At 38.4% G+C, this 20,486-nt stretch overlaps 1 protein-coding gene across 3 annotated transcripts in view; it reads left to right on the top strand.

Moving 5' to 3' along the window:
* Positions 1–20,486, top strand: part of DISC1 (DISC1 scaffold protein) — a 190,947-nt gene that overhangs the window by 65,858 nt on the left and 104,603 nt on the right. For all 3 annotated transcript variants that reach the window (XR_014317286.1, XM_082757809.1, XM_082757808.1), the window contains exons 6-8: positions 528–763; positions 15,811–15,865; positions 20,370–20,472. Coding sequence is in view for 2 of the 3 variants with exons in the window: in XM_082757809.1 (XP_082613935.1) it covers positions 528–763; positions 15,811–15,865; positions 20,370–20,472 (394 nt within the window). In the remaining variant the exon portion in view is untranslated. The remainder of the gene's footprint in view (positions 1–527; positions 764–15,810; positions 15,866–20,369; positions 20,473–20,486) is intronic.

The raw sequence follows: 20,486 nt of genomic DNA, 5'->3' as shown, positions 1-20,486 counted from the left end.
GGGAGGGATTTTGTGTTTCCAATTAAAAGTAAATAATAATAAAAAGGACTAGATAGCGGTTCACCACTTGTGTCCTGTGCCAGATACTGAATGGGAAGCCTGGAGGAACCCTTGCAGGGATATCCTGCAGCAGGATGGATAGATGGTTGTTCACCTTAGCTGTCAGTCTGATTCTGTGATTATGGCTGAACTAAGATTTTTTTTTTTTTTTTTTTTTAAACGAAGTATTTAACTTAGGAATTACTGGTGTATTTTAAAGGGAAAAGGTGCCTGTTGCAGTTGATTTTGGCAGAGGAACCTGCCATACGGTGTTGAAATGCAGGTGGGGAGTTTCAGACTGTAGAAATGCTAGTTTCTAAACACAACAGATGTAAGGATTTTTGCATGTCAACAAAAGGCTGTCTTCTCATCTAGTGTTGTGCTAAATCGGGCAACCTTAATTCAAGATGCTTCTAAGACATTATTTTAGGGACATACCAATGTCCTTAATGTTGTCCATAGTAAACTGAGGTTTCTGTTCCATGCAGAAAGAAATTGAAGACCTCCGAGCAAGGCTGGCTGTATTGGAAGCAAAAGATCAACAGCTAAGAAGAGAAATTGAGGAACAAGATAGGCTTATTCAGTCACAGGACTGTGAACTGACTGCTTTACTTGGCTGTGTTTCTTTGAGAGAACTACAGGAAATAAGCAAGGCTGTGGATGACACGCTAGCATCCTCCTATCAAATTCCATTCAGTTTGGATCTTCCGGGGACAATAAAGAGGTATTTAAATATCAATATGTTGTCAGTGATGTAAAGGGTCTTGTACCTTCCCAGTGTGGTGTTGAGTTGGCTGCCAGTTGTTTTCTTGGTAATGGTGCCAGCTAATTAGCTGGGTTCAGACACTTGAAAATTTCTAAGAACAGATACTAATATGCTTCTACAGGAAGGAAGACATTGCAGTGATTTGAAAGTCTTGTACTTCATATTATTTTATGGTAGAGAGCCACCTACAGAAAGTATTTGAATCCATCAGTTGTTAATACCTGTCATCAATTTAAGCTATTTTCATTAACCGTTGGATTTTTTTTTCCCTGGTTTGATAATGCAGTAATTGCAATGTGTTTCTTGCAGTCTGAAAACATGCACTAGGCACCATCCAGATAAATCTTAGAGATGTTTCTTGCTTCAGTGAACTTCCAGTCGTAATAAACACTGCTGTGATAAGCGTTAGGCTCAGACAGTGGAATTGAGGTAGCAGGGAAAGGAGCTTGAAGACTTCTGGGACACCTACAGTTAAATGCACAGCACACGGTTCTCTTAAATGGAAAAGTTGCTACTCTTGCTAACCTTTTCGAAATAACCTCATCTTTATTTACAAAAGCAATAGAAGTGCTTCAGGGCCTAAACTTTACTGACAGTCAATGGGATGTTGGTGATGGAACTTTGAAAGTGTTACTTCTTTTGTGTCACCAGGACAAAACAAAATCCCTGTTTATCCTAACTTTCATTCCTTCCAGATAAGCAATAGCTATGTTGCTTGCAATTTTTTGCTCTCTTCATGTTTATTGGATTTAGTTTAGTTATATTAACATTCATGAGGAATTGCTGCTCATGCGTGCTAATTTATACAGATTTTTTTTAAGTCAGCAGAACGTCTCGTAGAGGACACATCCCAAAACCTTTTGAGGTTTGTTTAAAATTTTAAATTAGGTTATGGGAAATAGTTTCTTGACTTGTTTAGTTTGTTTTAATAGTTGCTTATACTTGTGTTCCTGAGATTGAGGAATAAAAGGTCTCGAGCAGTCTGTCTGAAAACCCATGCTTTGATTTGAGTTTTCTCTTAGTTTTGGATTTGCTTACAAAAGAATATTCAGATTTTTTTTTTTTCTCTCAGGCTGCTGATGCAACATTTGAGTTGCACTTAACTCTTCAGAATATTCTTTAAAGATGTCTTTAATTAGTACTGGTTCAGGAACAACTTTCTCTGAGTGCTTTGCTCGCCAGTGCCCAGTGCCATGAATAACACAATGACTTCAGGGAAAGCAGGCATTCGTTATTGGCAGTGAGTTCAGAACTTTAATAAAGATAAATAATTTCCGTTCTTTTTTTTTTTTTTTTTTTTTTTTTTGAATGATGCTTTGAATGGGCCTTGTTCTGTTTTAGTTTTGTGTATTGATCAAATTTTGTGTCATGGTGGCCAATGATCATCAGGTTCTTCTCTTTTTACCATAATCAGATTTTGTTCCCCTGTTGTAGATTGGGATGAATAAATGCTAGATTGGCATGCATGAGTAAGCATGCTTAGTCAGGCATCTTTGACAGCCTTCAGGAACAGTTTAAATCTCCTACTTCAGGCGGTAGTTGTGTGCTCTTGTCAAGTACAAAGGCTTTTTGTATGTGACCTGATGGCAATGGTGGAGATGCCCACCTATTGCATAGTCACGTGGAGCCTAGGGCCCTTGGTTCAGAAAGTGGAAATCTCTGCATTTAGGTCCATTGCAACCTGACTTGATCTGAACCTGCAGCTTCAAAGCCAGCTCTTACCTGCTGAGAACTTCAGTACCCTGGAAGGGAGTTGCTCAGTGACATTTCTTACTCTGGGCCATAATGTATCCTGGAATGCAAAATGCAGAAATCTGGCAAAGGGCAACAAAGCAAATTGGCAAGAGGAAGAGTGGAGAGTGTTGATGGTTATAGCACTGAGCTGAGATGGGAAAGACATATGGTGGGTTGTATTTGTTGAGGGAGTTGGCAACTGTCCATTGGTGAAGCACTAGCGTACTGTTTTTTTCAAATGAGAAGCAAAAGTGAACTGGTAGGAACATGTCACAACCTGGCTGATGCGGTCTTTCAAAGAAGCAAGGTGTACCCTTCACTCTGTTCAACAGGTTCTTTCCCTTGCAGGAAATGGTGGCTCCCTGTGAATTAAAAGAATAAAATAAAATTGGAGGAGTTTTCTGTGTATGATGTGGCTTCTTGGTCTGCTACAGCCCATTAAAATATTATAGAATAATTTAGGAAGTCATCTTGTCCAACTCCTGCTCAAAGCAGGACCACTATTTCAAAGTTAGATCAGGTTGCTTAGGGCCCCATCTGTCTAAGTTTAGAATATCTCCAAGCATTGAGATCTTGCTGCCTCACTGGGCATCCTGTGTTTGACCACCATTGCTGTGAACTCTTTTTTTGGTCCCATATCTAGCCAGAATTGCCCTTATTGCAACTTGCATTGGCTTAAATCAGTATGTTAGGTAAGAGGTTAAAAACTTGACTAAGCCAGTTCAGCATATTAGTTTTAAATTCTTAAGTCCTGGGATATATAATGTGAAAAAAAATCTGGAAATGTCCATATGATTTTGAGTCACTGCAAAGGAAAATCGTGAAAGTCTTCTAAAGTTTGGGCTATCTTTGTGAGAAATGAACCTATTATTCATGCACATTTACTAAAGAACAGTGCTTATGTCAAAAGTCGTTCAATACTGATGGGCTATAAATGACAAGCTCCTGGGTATAGGGTTGCAAAATATTGTGTTTTTATTCCAACTGCATTGTGCTAGTCAGTAAAGTACTATATAAAGTGTGCTTTTGCATAATTATTTGTTGGGTACATGAATTGCTTTCAGCACTGGAATAACGCAGGGCTGATGTGAAGCATCTCTTTAAACAATCTGTGCTATAATGAATCATATTGAGTGGCTCGCAGCTCACCATAAAAATACAAATTATTTAGCTTTTCTTGGCCTTAATGTTATTAAACAGCAACTTATTAAAGCAAACTTCAGGGAATGTGAGAGAACATCTTAAATGAAGAATAATTACCCAGATAAAAATGTGCAGAAGGAGGAGTGCAAGTCAGTGTGACATTAGGTTGAGCGTTGTTTCAAGCTTTTTTTTTCTTGTCAAGCATTATTATTTTCAGGAAGATTAATAATCCTTTGTTTTGTCTTGTTTATCTTTTTTCTGTGGTGGACTTTTTCTGAAAACAAAAAGCCTTTGTCAGTAACTATAACATGCTTTGAGTTTGAAGACAAATGTTACACACTTTACCCTGGGCTCTTTGGTGAGGGCTACTGGGGGCCTAAGTGAAAACATAGCCAGTTAATGTGCAATCAAATATGTGAACTTCCATTTTGACAGGGATTCTTATCTAGGTTGAGACCATACAACATCATCATTTTGCTCAAGACAGGTCTAATTACCCTTGGTAAATTAAAGGGTGTGATCATTATTCTAAAAGAAGGAAATTGCAGTATAAAAGATCAGCTCCCTTGCATGGGGTTGTGTGCTAGAAATGTGTTCAAGAAGTGGGAGCAGCTGGTGTTGTGTGTGCCGTGACACATTTGTGTTTTAACTCAAGATGACATACTGAAATCAGAGAAAAATAGGTCTAAGTGTTAAGTGTGAAGTACTTTCTCCTGGAGGTTGCAAAGGTAACAAAATGAATCCTCTTCATAAACTTTGCTGAAAAGGGGGACAGTTAAAATGTATTTCTGAAACTGTGGAGTTTCTAATTATAAAATAAGACAATTTTAATTATTTGATTTACTCTTTTCAGTGTCTCTTCAGTTTCTCTTTTTTTTTTTTTTTTTTCCTTTTGTTTCTTTTCACATCACAATGAAAACTGGGGAAGACTGTTATGCTTCTGTTCGTTATGTTCATATTTAGTTTCATTTAGCATTTTTTTCTTTTGGTTTTACCCATATCTCCAGATGTATGTGACTCTACAGCATGTCATCCTTAAAATAAATCGCACAGTTCCATATGGACTATTGTCTGGGCACCGAACGTTGCTTGAAAGAAAGAAATTCAATTAAATATCTTTCAAAATATTTGAATACTCCACCTCTTCTTCCACCCTTCCCATGGAGCAGTTTTTAATTAGTAAGAATTTGTTCCACAGTGCATGTGTGGGATCTTCAGCAGTTATGGAAATTTTCTACTGTGTATTAGTTGTTATAGCACTGTCAGGGCTGGTGGCAGAAGGAACTGAACTTGAAGTTTTATGCAACCAGTTCACTCTGCTTCAGTGATGCCTGGAGCTCATCTGACAAAGATTAATTCAAAGTGAAATACAAATGCTCAGGGGATTGAAAACCTTATTAGTTGGAATATACTCAGAGCATTCAGCAACTTCAGTTGAGGCCAAAGCCTGGTAAAGCCAAAGAAGGTGTTATTTTTAGAGAAGTTGGTTTTCTTCGGGAAAGTGGAGAAAACAAGACTTACATGTAGTTTCCTTTGTTAGGTTAGGAAAAGTAGAAGCACTGTTCAGAATGGGCAACTTTCATTAGGAGAGTTGGCTTTGTACACGTTTTGTTGTTCTTCAAAGTAATGTCTCTTGAAATTCCTAGTCAAATTAGTGGTTAGCAAGCTCTGTAAAATTACTGAAGAGTCCTGAATGATACAGCCATGTGTGTTTGCACCAGCCTTTCCACAAAAGTCTTAGCTTTAAAGAATTGCATTTAGGAGAAGCAAAACAAATTGCACCCTATCTTTCCAAAAAGGTACCTGTTGTTTGCTAGATAATGTGCATGCTGTCTGAGAAAGTCCTTTTTAAATGTATGATTTGAGATTTTCTTTGGCTATTTCTGAGCAAATGCATACATATTAAAAATATCCTCTGGGAATAGAGGGGTAATGCAAATACAAAGAGCAAAGGGATGAAATGGGTTTATAGCATCTAAAAGTTTCTACTACAGTGCACAGAATGCTAATGTTTCTGGCTATTTGATGGGTCTGTGTGGAGGATAGCAGAGAAATGAGTTGTACTTGGCATGCCTGATACTCTAAGTCCTTACTTAAGGGAGTACTTTGGTTTGGGGGGGATGTTTTGAGCTTTTTTTGTTGTCTGTACTTTTTCAGGATTTCACAATTCTGATCATGCTTGATTACATATAGAAAGTGATGTTGGTTAGACAGGCAAAATAATCTCTTTTTTTTTTTTTTTAATTTTTATTTTTTCCTGAATATTTTGAGAGATTACCATGCCGTGTTATGAATCAGACCATGAAGACCAGATGATTAGTAGACCTCTTAGCACACTGCATAATTATGCAGCAACTTCTCTGGAAGTTGCTGTTGCATCCTTCTGATGCAACTTAATTTACTTCTGTGTCTTTCCCTTGGTGGGTGATTTTGCGTGCTGCTCTTGGAGGGTGTCAGCAATCCTCTGGTGCTTCCTTGACAGAAAAGCTTTCTGTTCTTCTGACCAGTCTTTACCTCTCCTGGTGTAGATTGTCACATCCTAACTGTCCTTTGCCTTCCCAGATAAATCTGTATTTCACCAGTGATGTAATAAGCACGTGTGTTTGTGGGCATATGTGTCTGATCCTGAAATTCTGCTCTTGTGCTGTGTGAAAAGGTAAAGCTTCTGGTCTCCTTCCTCTGCACTGTCTCTTACTTTGTATGGCAACCTTTCTCCTTTTGATCTTCTTGAAATTCTTTCTCTCCCCCACCCCCCATACCTACATGTCGTATTGCTGTAAAATATTGGAAGTCCACAGAAAGGATAACGTTAAAACGGATGACTGAGAAGAGAGCTATTCTTTCCCTTTGTTTCCCTCTTACAAACGTGCATATTGAAATGAGCATCTTGAGCTGTCAGATGCACAGACAGAGCAGATAACTTGTGTAGTGACCACCAGAGCTAGGGCTTAATCATCAGGTAAGAGAAGTGAAGAAGAGTTGAGCCCTCAGTCACCTCAGTTGTTCAGTTAATTCCGCTTTGTGGGTCTGTGGGAATTGAAAACCACTTTTTACATATGGAATATGCCATGCGAAGAAGTGCTGCTCAGCACCAGAAACTGCTCTTCCTGTTGTTCACTTGTGTCCCAGTCGTAAGCTTTGGGCATGGGAGTCTTCAAGACTTCTGACAGCTTTAGTTTTCCCCTCAGGCCTGCTCATGTTGACTTTATTTGGATCAGTGAAGAATCATTTCCCATGACATGAAGAGGATGCACAGGTCAGCCTGAGTATTAGTCTTACTGGCTTGACTTAGGGCCCTTTCAAACTGCTCTGATTTTATTTTTTTTTTCTAAAGCTTAACGCAGAATTTTAAAACTCTGTGGTAGGAAATTTCTCTGACTACATTCTGAGAAGAACCAAAATACAGTTATGGGGTTCTTGGAATAAAGCAGTGCTGGCACCACTGCTGCTACTATAGCTAGATGTGATGAAGGTAGCATGGTGTCCTGTGTTTTTAATCATAGTTCTTTTGTTTAATGATCCATTAATTTTTCTTTTTCTTTGTGCTAGGCTTCAGTCACCTTCACAAAAACTGCAGCAGTTTGCAGTGGAGGAGCAGATGCAGAGATGCTTCTTGGCATCTGCGGAAGACCCTGCCCTTGGAAATTCCCCAGTCTATTTGCAGGGAGAGTGACTGACCACACAGCCAGCTACCTCTGCCACAAGGGCTTTTTGAGGGAAACTCCAAATTTCATCTCAAATGTCAGACCACAGCCCAAGCTGTGATAATGTGATTGTGTCATTTTCAGCAGTGTCCCACAGCTGGGTTTGTGTTTTGAGGAGACTTTTGCCTCAGCTTCCTCAAAGGAGTTTGCTACAAGTTTTTGTGAGGGTCAAGTTGTAGGTGAGAGAAGGAGCCTGCTTCTTGTTTTGTGATCTGACTAGTTAGAAAGCTCAACTTTCTTTTTCTTTTTTTTTTTTTTTTTTTTTTTAGACAGATAAGGGGTTTCTTCTCCACTTTGTCTGCCTAGGATTAATTTCATTTTCTTGTTCTCTGCCTAGATGGAAGGGTAGACCTGTTGGGCAAGTGGCTTTGTTTCTTCTTTCTCGCTTGTGAGAGCGACTTTATACCGAATAATGGCATGCCAGACAATGTCTGTCTGTGCTTCAGCACATGAAATGAATTTGCTTCCTCCAAGGTAGGAGCTGCCAGAGTTAGAAGTTGTGGCAAGAGCAACTTCACAGAGTTGCCTGTGCGTTGCTGCTGTTTCTGAGCCCAGTTCCTTGTTCCATGGCTCTGCAGTTCATCGTGACTCAGATCTAGTGGTGCAGTGGGAACCTCTGTTGTAGGGAGGCAAAGGGCTTCCACAAAGTCTGCTTCTGCACCACGGGCACTGACCTTCCTTGGGAGGAACAGAAGGGCTTGGAAACACAGCAAGAAAAGGAGAAAATAAGTCTTCAAACCTTGAGAATAGATCACTGCTAGCAGCCCGAAATATTTTGGAGCAATCTTGGAGGCAGGTTTTTATCCTTTCAAAGCAGGATTGTAGAAGGAAAAAAGTCACAGCAGAAAGGTGAGTACCATCCGCCTGAGTACCCATGTGTGCAGTGTAATGAGGAATCTGTTTTTCCCCGCTGAGCATCTGGTTTTTCCTGCTTGCCTTAGCAGCATCCAGTGGGATGCAGCAGCCCATAACGTCCGGGCCCCATATGTGCTGATTCCTCTGGGTACGTGTGCATTTTAAAGAGATTTATTCCTCTTTGGGGAAAAATGACCAGCTGTCCCTGTCAGTGTATGATAGTGAATTTGTATGTAATAAAGAGAAACAGTTCACAACGATGTCCAGGGATAGACCCTTTTGGTCAGTGATGTACAGAGGATGTTATTCTTAGGAGAATAATTTTAGCTGCCCTGGGCAGGCTCTGGCTTATGTGCAGTTCTCTCACGCACTACAGAAAGATGTAGTAGAAGAATGGAGATTTCTTAACACAACGGAAAATGTGGGGAAAGTGTTGTGATGTTTTGAACTGCTGCTGCAGAGAGAATTTGATTGTGCCTTTGTTTTCAGTCTGATGCTCCTGTTTCAGGTAGCAGCTGGAACAACAACTGAGACAACCACGCTGTGCTGCGGCAGCAGCTGACAGGAGAGTGGCGGGCGGCGCAGCAGCGTGTGAGTGCTTGCTTGAAACAGGCGGACACTTCAGCTGTCTGAATGGTGTTTTGTAAGGCCAGAAGATTTCTCAATACCTAACAATGAAAATTCAGGTTGGAATCTTTATTGAAGATGCCAGCAGCATCTTCAAGTGACTGTGGACTAGCTGTTTCTGTTGGAGAGGTTTTATGTTAAACAAACAAACAAAGAAAAAACCACACAAAACCAACCTTATTAATCTTTCTTGCATAAGATCACGAAGTATCATCTAACACTCTGAGTTTTCTGCAAGTCTCCCATAATGGGAGCTAATGTTTGGCAGCATGGCAGCAAATAAGGGTGGTCTCAGTTTAGAAATCTCGTGTAAGTAAGAGCTTTTGGGCAAGGTGGTGAGTTGTTATTATAGTCCATTTCACATAGATATGACCAAGGCTTAGTCTTTGAGAGTAGACAAAGGCAAGTGCAGTCACCCAGCACCCCATGAGTCAGTGGGAAGCCTTCCTGCTGAGCTGAGGTTGTACAAAAATGTTGGGAAAGTGTACTTCTAGGACTGCTTCTTGATGAACACTGAGTAAAAGAGCTTATGTATTGAGGTCATCCTTGACATAAAACAAAAAAAATACTTCTCTGCGAAATAGTAGGTAGAACAGCAAATTGCTGGAGCAAAACCAACTCTGATGTTTCAGAGCTAGGTGAATAATTTTGGATTCTCATTCATATGCCATATGCCTTGGAGAACTCTGCAGATTGAAATGTGCAGAAGGTCCAATGCTCCTATACCTTGGAGTACATCTCTTGATAATTTTTGTCTCAAATCAGATTAATTTTTGAGGTTGGAAACTTTCCAAGGTGACACTTTGTGTTTTACTTCTTATTCAGGTGACTATTCCTTGTAACTGCCACAAATTTCCTCTTCAGTATGAATTAAACACTTTTCTCTCCTTCTATTTCGTGTCAAAGTCCACACCTCAACAGCACCAACAGATTTAGATAGAGAAATTGGATTTTCACTATTCAGTCCAGCAGAAATTCTGCATTTTTATCAATGTTTAACCAGCTCTGTCTTCTTATAGAAGTTTTCCATGGTCTGTATATCTAAGGAAAAATCAGAGTTTATTTGGAAAACTCTGACCTACATTTCAGGGAGGATTCTGTTTCCCAATCTCGAGATATGCTATGTGTATATCCTGTTGTTCAAAGGCCTGTGGATCATTGCACAAAGTTGAAAAGGAAGTTATATGTTTGGCTGACATATTGCTTTTCTCCTATGGTAACATCCAGATGTGTAGCAAGTCAGGTTTACGAACAGATCACACAGAATGAAGATGAACTTGTCATCCAGTGTCTTGATTGAGTAGACTCAAACTTTGTGGTGGAGTGTTTAAAAAAAAGAAGGATAAATATATAACATAGTGCTGTTTCACTGTAGTATACTTAAAGCAATCTAGTTCTGAAACTTCTTACTTGGGCAGAAGCACAGGACCAGAAACACCCCTGTAGGTCTTGTCCTGGTAAAAATCTGCATGTGGTTTCTGTAATAATGACTGTTAATTTTTCTTAATTTTTCTCAAGAAAACTTCAGTACATTTTCTTATTCTTTCTTTCAATTCTAGTTGTACCTGCCTAGGGTAAAGCTGCCTCTTGTTAAGTACAGTTTTGCTCAAAACCTCCCTTTTTTATTTTTTTCTGACTTGTCTTCAAAGCCGTCTGAGATATGCACATCAAGGGAACCGTAAAAGTACAAGAAAGTTATTGATCATTTGATTTGATTTTTATATGGTGGATTTATTCCTTAAAGGCCCACTGATGTACCCAGACTTAAAATTTCAGGTGGATTTTTGTTGGATTTTTGCCTTGATGTAGGCTGTGGTAGATGTTTACACCAAATGTTCCTTGAGTAACACTTCTGATTTTACAAAGGTCTGGACAAAGGCTTTTTGGAAGGTCAGTTTCTGTTTGCTGCTAGAATAAAGATTACAAGTATAGGGCTTGGTTGGTGTATTTTGATCTTCTGAGAGAGCACAGCTTTTTGTTACTTCAGAATCTGAGAAGGCATTCTGTTAGGAAACTTCAAGTTAGAAAAGTCACGCTCTCTGCAGGCTGTATTGGGTTATTGATCGATTATCGGGCAGTCTTACTACTCAAAGGCCAAATTCAAACAACACTGTAAACTGTTTGAATTTGCTGATAATCATGAAAATACTCCTTAATAATTGTTTTATTTAGGAGGGAATTCATATTCATATGAATTGAGATTCAGCCCATTATGCTTTCTCATACACATATGACCTGAATAGAAGTAATTTTAAATTGTTATGACTTGTATCTGGATTTAAAGGAATTGAAATATGGTTTTTGCTGACTGTAATATGCTATGGAGCTAGAAAGTGAAATAGCAGGACCTAGAATAGTCTGTTAGGTGGCAGTAATGTAAGGAAGAATACTTGCTGTAAAGGGCACCCTTTGTCTTTCAGTCTCTGCAGGCTTAGGTCAGAGATGCTTGCTCAGTTTCTTTATGAAAATAAGAATTTCCAGTATAGAATTTAGTTATTTATTTATACTGATACCACATGTAGCACGTTCTTTTGTGCAGTTATAGAGACTGCATTCTGACTACATTTTTTGTCAATGTACGTATATTTTGTCATTAATACAGGAACTGTTTCTGTATATATTTATATATCTTGAATGTAGAGATCAGCATGACTTGCCTTTGCCCATTTTCATTCTTTGAATTTTTTCTTAGGAAGCCAAACATGAGTAGACAATAGTCTCATATGTGAAGGGAAGTATACTAGCAAAGTGGAAGGAAAGAAATTCAGAAACATGCCTTCCTTTAGTAGAAAGCCATTCTTCCCAGTATTGTGCTACTCAGCCTTCCTCTGAACAAAGCTACTTCCATAGTATCTGCAGTTCCTGCGTGTAAATCATAGCTTCTTAGAATATTCTTTAAAAGGCTTTTTAAATACTTACTGTCATATAATAACATTTAATGTCTTCTCTGGTCATGTAGGAAGCATGTGGTAGAGTGACCAGACCACTCAATTCCCAGTGTGCCTTCGCTATCCCCTATTATTCTGAATCTCTGAATCATTGCCTTTTTTTTTTTTTTTTTTGCCTGCACACCATTTCTGACTGTGAGCATTATCTCAGCAGTTTCCAACTATATTATTACAATTCGACATACTCAATATCTGTGTTCCTCAAGGTCACTAAAATGAGATACTTACAAGACACTGGCTTGCTTGAAGTAGTTGGGTCTTAAAATTTTTCACATAGTCTGTTATTACATGCCAAGTCAGCCTCAGGTCCTGTATGTGTAATATTCCCATATCCTCCTGCAGTTCTTCAGCTGAAGTCCATGTTTTGCCAATGTGTTACTTCATTTATCATCCAAAAAGGGTAATTCCTTAGCTTCTGCTTTCCTATTCTGGTCTGATATGTATACAACGAGACCCAATGATGTAGCAAGTCTACATTGCTTTTCTTCTCTCCTCATTAGGATCCTAATGTGTGTAAATCATTGCAAACAATTTAAATAGCCTATATGGCTATCTGCATGAATGAGAAAATTGCATATGATGTATAGATTGCTGTCAGTTCTGCAAGTGTTAATAACCTTTCTTTTCCTACATTTAGTCATTTAAATTTGCGTTAATTGAATTCCTGTCTTATTCTAGTCCTCCTATCAGTCAGGTCAAGAACTTTACATTCTCGGCGATGGAGTTGGCTTATATTGAATTTGAGAAGTAACTTGCAAATGGTCCTTATAATAGATTGCAGCGACTGTGAGGACAAGCAGTCAGATTCTTGATTAGCTGTTCTGCCAGAGAAGAATAGCAATGAATCAAAACTGCGGCCTTCTTCCCAGGCAAGAATTCAGTGTTATTCTAAGGAGCTCTTTTTAAAGCCGTTTTCCCTGGATAGTCGTAAGTAAAGCAACTTCTAAGCAGACAGCATACCCCTCTTAAAATGAAATATAATGCTCCAGGGTACTGGTAAAAGAAAATAGTATTTCTGGTTCAAGTCACATGTAACAGATCGTGGCTGTTAAAACCCTTTGTTGGTAGAATGAATCGGTATTGACCGCATGGTTTCTGTTGCGGGTCAGCTGGAGCATTAGCCTGTCAGTTAATTGGAAAGCTTGTGAGGGGCTTCTCTGTGACAGTGTTTTGTGGCAGAAGAAGAAAGCCTGGGAATAAACTTGGTTATAAACAGTTTGTAGTCGGTAACCCTGACTGGTTTGTACCCAGTTTTGATTGTTGCGTGTGAATTATATGATAGACTAATCCCTACAAGGGATATGGAATTCCTACAGTAGCATGCTGAAGGCTAACGGATTCAAAATAAAATACTACTGTGAAATTCATGCTGTAAATAATAAAAATACAGTTGTAAGAGCCTGCATGAATGCTGTAACTGATTACAGTCTGTGGTTAATGCCTATCACTAGCTTGAGTTAGAACTATAATTTATTTGATGCTGTTATTCTTTACTGATATTGCTCAGATTAATATAAATTTATCTCTTAAAATGCTGCTCTCATTGAAATGGCAGTGTGTGATTCCATATTTATTTTTCGGTGACTTGATAGATGCTAATAAAAAGAAAGAAGAGTATAAAGAGGGTATTTTTTTCCCACTCAGCATTGCACCTGAAAGTCCACATGGGTTTGTGCATCCTTGTTAGCAATAAGGGCTCTACAGCTAGATCACAGTTTGTAACGCTCTTTTGGGTGTATAGTTTAAAAAGAAATTAAAAATTGATCTCACTTGCTGTTAGCTATGTGAGTTCTGCAGGGGAGTGTACCATCATGTGAACCTGGGGAGCGAGGGGGGCTTTTTGTGAGGAAAATAAACAGATGAGAGGAAATGCACACTGAGGAGGTCTGTTAAATAGAGGTGCCGTCTTCATACTGTTGTTCTTCTGGCTATAACTGCACTTTACGTTTTATTATGTCTTGGATCTTTAGAGTTGAATTTTATAAGCCAGTTTCAGAACAATTGGGTCAGCCACCCATTATTCATTCAATTACACACTGCAGCCTTGCTGCTCCCAGTTGACATCTGTACACAAAGCCCGGTTCTTTTTTACGTAACCTGGCCAGCTCCAACGCTGCTTGTGGTTGATGCTGAAAGTCCCTGGGAGCTCCCCAGTCTGAGAAGAGAAATGGCGAAAGAGTTTGTTCCCCTGGCATGCCCAGAGGCAGGCAGGACACTGTTAATGGCATAATTTCACGTGTAGTGTTTCGCGTTTTGCCCCTGTATTGCTGGAGAGGAGGTTGTTAAGGGAGAAATTGGAGAATACTACGTGGGAAATGTTATTAAACCACTTGTGTGGGGCTGGCCAGCTGTATTTGTGTTTGTTGCTTTGCACAGGCGTTAGCTGACAGTGCTATAAGCTATTTCTGAGGGGCCTGCCTCATCTGGAGCTGGAGGGATCCCGGCGTGCTGTGGTGTTAATGAGGTGCTTGGCCTTGCTGTTCTGCAGGCCGAAAAGGTGTGCGCACCGTGAAGCAGGGCATTAGGGAAAGCAATACAAATAGCTTCCTCATTAACGCAATTAAATGATGTACGAGCCAGCTGGATTCTGCCTCTGAGTCTGTCTTGCTTCCCGTGTGAAGCTGGGCCGGGTATTACAGCCCAGTTCCTGTAGGTCTCACTAACTGAATGCAGCTCCAACCTGGTGTAAGTTGGCATTAGGATTTACAAGAGTACTGGCTTTTGAAGAGGAACTCAGTAAGTGCTGTGCCTGGAAAATAGGAATTAGCAAGTTCTAGAAAGAAAAACTGAAGTGCACAGAGGTGGGCAGCAGGGCCTGTGTGCACATCGAAGTGGGCACTGGGTGTTAATGTGCATCCTGAATGGCGGCGCCTTTGTGTTTCTGTCACCTGGAAAATGAATACAGAGCTGCCTTATCTTGCAAGGGTATCATTGAAATAAATCCTGTGATGTTTCTGAAATGTTTGGGTACTTCAGCGATGAACACTAAAGAAAGGCTGAGAAATAGATTAAAGGTTCTTTATTCAGGAAGAATATCACTCTTGGGCTGTGAAAGGAGGAGAATTTTTACAATGCAGCTAAAAGGAAGAATTGAAATGCTGCTGATGGGGAGTGCTGACTGTCATGTACACTGAATTGAGGTGTCATACGGAAAAGAAAATGGTGCCTGATAATGTAACTGAACACTGTATAAAATGTACACCTACAAAATAGGAGGGAGGGAACTATTACTGTGGCAAGAATAATGTCTATACTCACTCCTGGCCTTTGATTTGGCTTGAATCTTTGAACTTTGTTAAAATGTAACTCGTATCTTTAGTGCTTGTAAATAAATTCCCAGAGTTATTTTATGTTCAATAATATAAATTCAATAAAGTGCTAAACTTATGTGGTTTTGTTTATGGAAGAGAATCTTGGATTTCCTAACATAAGCATAGATTATGCTCAAAATCTCAGATGAATTTCGAATCAATTTGGTACAAATATTTTGCAGGTTTTCATTAAACTAAAGAAAAAGAGTAGTGATATTTAAAATTACCATGAGAACAAATGACTGCCTTTTTTTTTTCCTGGCAGAGTTAGAAACTGGGTTGTAAGAGGATAGTTGAGTGCCAACTCAGCTAGAACTGCCTTTTTGTTAGGTGTTTGGTTGGTAGCCTAGCGAAGAGCTAGCCCTGGACCCTGCTTTGAACTTCTAAGATACAATAGTTACACAAGTAATCATCACTGTGGTTTAGATGGCGAAATGTGTTTATTTTATAACCTGATAATTAAGAACTGTAAAGCTACTCTATAAATCAGTTTGCAAACAAATGGGATTAAGTGGATAGAAGTTGGATAGAAATTTATGGATTTTATCTTGATTTTTGTCTTTTTGTGCTGTTATGAGTCATCTGAAAGCCTATGTGCTTCCATATGAAAATGTGTCTTGTGAAGCAGACCGTGATGAGCAGAGAAGGTCAACTTTGTTTTATTTTATTTTAATCCCTTCTAGCCTTCAGGAAAAAGAACAATCGTTCAGCACGTCCATTAAAGAAACTACTGCCAAAGTAAGTACACGTCAGTTATCAGTTTTCATTTTTCTTCAAAATATTTAGAGAAGCAGATAATATCTTGCATTTTAATAAATTGTCTGTATTTTGGAAAGTTTGTTTTGTTGTGTTTCTTCTGAACAGATTTTGCATTTAAATGTTTCTAAACAGACACTCTATAAAAAGATACTTACATTTGGACAGGCCACAGAGATTATTTCCAAGGAAGCAGATGGAGTAATCTATTGTTTCTTGCCTTATGTTTGCCAGGGAGCAGTCTTGTTGCTGGCCTCAATTTAGGAAGAGGCTCCTTTGCTTTCTTTTCATGAAGCGCTGACTCTGGTCATAGATGTTCCCCCTCTTGCTTCTTACTTTCCTACCTGACTGGTTTGGTTGGAGTGAAGGAAGAATATTAATATAGTTCCTCTTTTTCCCTCTCCTTCACTAATAATAAACCAGTAATCTATTTCTCACTCTGTCATAAAAACGCCAAAATAATTGTTGTGGTGTATTCGTCATACTTCTGTTTTAATCAGAGATGTTACACTCTTCTTTTAGTTCTCTTATTTCTCATGGTCCTCCTTCTAAGAAAGACTACAGAATTCTCCTTTTTATCACAAAATGCTCATTGTGCCTTAGAGCATCTTTGCTCTGGAGTGCTCTAGGAAGGAGGTTTATTTATTTTAGCTAATTCTGATAGATATGTATGGAACAGGAAAGGGAAAATATATCTATTTTTTAGTCATTAATTAATTCATTCTTGGAAATATATATATTTTTTTTAATGCTAATTCTCTAATACAAATAGTTCTCCAAAATTAGTGAAAAATTATCCTTTGTACTCTGTTCTTCATAATCATTATGCCCAACACTTTTAGCATTCACTGTTAAAAAGGCTGTTGACTACATCTGAATACCTCTCCCTCTTCCTCCTCTCTTACTTTATTTTGAGTTCATTCTCCTCTATTCTTTGCATATTCACACCTCTTGGGAAATATTAGTATAGATGTTATAATATGACACTCCCCCCTTTATTTTAATGACTACAAATAAAGCGGCAAGGAAAAGATTGCAATTGACCTACAGATGAATGAAATGAATAAAATGAATGAGAGATTTGGTAGCTCAGGGTGATTTGTTGTTTCAAGCTACATGCAAAGTAAAACATAAATTATAGATTTTGCCATTTCCCCTGAAAATGTGTGCCTGTACATTTTAAATTTTTATTTTATAACCATAGTATCTAAAGAGTTTTTAAATAAGAGCTGAAACATTGGGTAGCAAGTGAGAAGTCTGTGTGGTAGAATTCCACAGCATATTTGTTTCTTTAAATATTCAGTAGGTAAAATATTATTTTAATTTAATTCCATTCTTGTGTGATGGCTTTTATTTATTAGAGAAGGCAAATAAGAAGCAGATAATCAGACTCCTACAAATCATTTCTTATTTGATTTATTCAAATCATCTCATCTTATTGTTTTCTTCTCAATCTGAATAGAGATGGTCTTTAAAACCTTTTTATTGTATGGGGAAAAAGCTACTTTGTCAAAGGCTTCTTCATTCCCCCTGTACCGCAAGTATTTATGTGGCCTTTTCTGCCTTAACTATGTTATTTTCAGTTGAGGCTGCAAAAGCTAATATTATTTTGTTAGTGAAGGGAATAATCCCCCTTACCCACATTTTTTTCTTCAGAAATTAATATGTGCTTTTGCACGTGGCAAAATTGTGCTGTATGGGAAATCAAGGCGGACTCTTCCTTTCTTCAGACAGTGCAAAGAGAATTTCCATGTCTTTTCTAAACTACGTCTATAAAGAAATGTGAAGGCTACTTAAAATTCTTTTTTTTTCCTTGAGATGGTTGGAGGAAGAGTTAATTTCAGTGTTTTAGTCTGTGTCCTTCTGCCTGTTTCTGCCACTTTAGATTAACATCATACACTGGCAAGATGGAAAAGGATGACAATGGGTAAATTTGATATTTTGCTTCTTTTCAGCTTGATTTCACATACCTTTGCTGAACAGCATCCTACTGTTTTCACATAGTTTGCCTTCTTGAGGAGTGTTTATATATCTGAACAGCAGGTTTGTAGGATTTATTCCTAAATAAGAGACTTTTTTTTCTTTTATTTTTTTCTGGAAGTCTACAAAACCAACCAACCAGTAAAACACTGCAGAGGATTTTTAAAATAGATGCTGTAATATTGGTCTGTAAAGAACTGGAGCTCCTTGTCTGATGGAGTGCAGCAGAGCTGGTCACTGGGAACAAGGCAAGGGCATTGCTGGGGTTACGAGCGTTAAGTGCTGGACATGCAGATGGTTAGATGAGGATAGCGTGTTGAAGTGGAGCAAGTGAGGGTGCTGTTCGTGAGCATTTGTCATCTTTGTTAGGTAAGAAATAAGCTTTCCTCAGTGGCTGAATAAGCTACTGTAATGAATAATAGTAGCTGTTATTAGGATAAAAGACTTAGAAAAATTTAAAGGAGTTGGAGCTCACAGGGTAGAATTGATGTAATGTAGAAGCAGAGCTATTAGTTTAGAGGATGTTAAATTATTTTGCCTTGCCCAGTGTTTCATTTAGTTTTGTTGAACTATGCCATGTGATAGCTCTGAAGATTAATGTTTTTCATTTATCCACAGAACGCTTGTGACATAGATACATGCAGAGGCTCAGTAATGTGCTTATCTCATGTTCCAGAAGAATCATCTCTGAGTTACAGGAACGTCCTTTCGGCCTCTGGTCCCTACCTTTGGTCCATTAATAAAGAGTGCCAGCAAGCTTCGTTCTGTGACAGTACTGCTTACAAAGTGGGCAGTGTTCACTAGAAACTGATTAAACCTCCTCCCAGCTAATTTTGCATAATTGCCAAACAGCTGTCTACTGGTAATGACTCTGAGTTACCACCAGCATGGGCTGTATTCATGCAGATTTCCTAGAGCTGAAAGATCCTGATCTAATTGCAATTCACTGAGCCATTCAGTACCCCTAAAGAGAGAACACTGCTTAGAAGGAAGTCATTAAAAACTTTAAGATTTATGTTGGAGATGTGCGACAGAAATGGCCTTTGGGTTCTTTGGGTATGTTTTTTCACCTCTGACAGGTTTGGGTTATTTTAACATTTAAAATATATCAGTAGGCAAGTCACTTAGAAGGCGGTACTAAAATAAAGTGAAATATCTGGGAACTGAAAAATTATAATAGGTGAAGAAGTGATGAGAAATATGTTTTTAAATTAATAGGGAGACTGAAGTCTTTACTGCTTGGAGGATAGTTGTGTTGATAGTTGACTCAAGAAAAAATCACGATGTATCTATGATTATAACGTGCTGTCAGCTAGAGCAAGAGGTTATTAACCTTTTACTAAGATTTACAGTTAGTGTCATATCTGAATTCTTATAATTATGCAAACATTAGTCATTATCGCTGTAGGGCTCTTAAAAAATAGCGTGATAGCTGTGCTTTTGTTAATATGCATGGTATATACACTTGTTTTTGAGAAAAAAATATCAAGAAGAGTAGGGAAACTTTCCTCTGGAGATTTCATTTCACATCTCATCTCTTCACGACTGGCCTGTCTCTTTCCTGAGTATTGCTTTGCCCTTGCTTCCAGTGAATGCAATGTTTTCTCAAGTGTCAGCTACAATTCTAAGCAACTACTTGATATCTGCCTTCAGAACAAGAGCATAGGCATTAGTGAGATGGATTTCTCTGTTCATTTTGCTTTCCTTTGCAAATGATGCAGTATGGAGTAAGAACAAACACTTTTGAATGTGTAGTTGTATGATCTGTGTACAATATACAAGGTCATTCTGAGGTGGTAATATACACTTACAGTATAGAAACAGTTGAACTTCCTTTCTTTTTATCTTTTTTTTTTTTCCTCCCCTATATCTCTCCATGTTTCTAATAGCAGTTATGATCGAAGGACTTCCAGGTAAACAGACAAAAGAGAGAGAGAGGGAAAGTCGGAAACCTGAACCGAATTCAGCTGTGTCTCCTGATGGTGAAATGAAATACAATGTTTAGCTGTTACTGCTTGTTTAGAGAATGACAGCTGTTTTTTTTTTTTTGTTTTTTGTTTTTTGTTTTTTCCCCAGTTGTGTAGCATGCTATCTTCTGTATAAAAATCACTGGGCATTCTGCATTATGAAGTCTTAAACTCCAAACACTGTCTCATTTACATTCCACTCATTCTAGGCATCACTGCTAACCTGAAAATGTACAGCGTGTCAGTTGGCCTTTCTTCTAAATAAACCTCAGTATCTAGTGGTGAAACATGTCCTTTGCCATCCAGGTAGCTAATGCTAATAATGTTCTCTACTTTTATAACAGAATGTGTGGCAAAGCCTGGAAATCTTGATTCATCTTTGATATTTCTGTAAATACTTCACTTTTTATTAAGCTTCTTTACTGTGCTGTAGGATGTTATGTCATGTCTGTAAACCAAGAACATTTGAAGCCCCGTTTAAATTGCCTTGTATTTTTACATGAATGAATTATATATCATGGCTGTCTTCCTCAATCTAGGTTTGCACAAGTCAGAAGCTCTGCAGTACTTTGAGGAGGAAAGTGAGTGATATTGAGACTCAACTACCCGCTCTACTTGAAGCCAAAATGCTGGCTGTATCAGGTAAGTTTGAAGTG

The sequence above is a fragment of the Aythya marila genome (genome assembly GCF_965140915.1).
Source record: "Aythya marila genome assembly, chromosome: 3".
Taxonomy (NCBI): domain Eukaryota; kingdom Metazoa; phylum Chordata; class Aves; order Anseriformes; family Anatidae; genus Aythya; species Aythya marila.
This window is presented reverse-complemented; position numbering and strand designations above follow the sequence as displayed.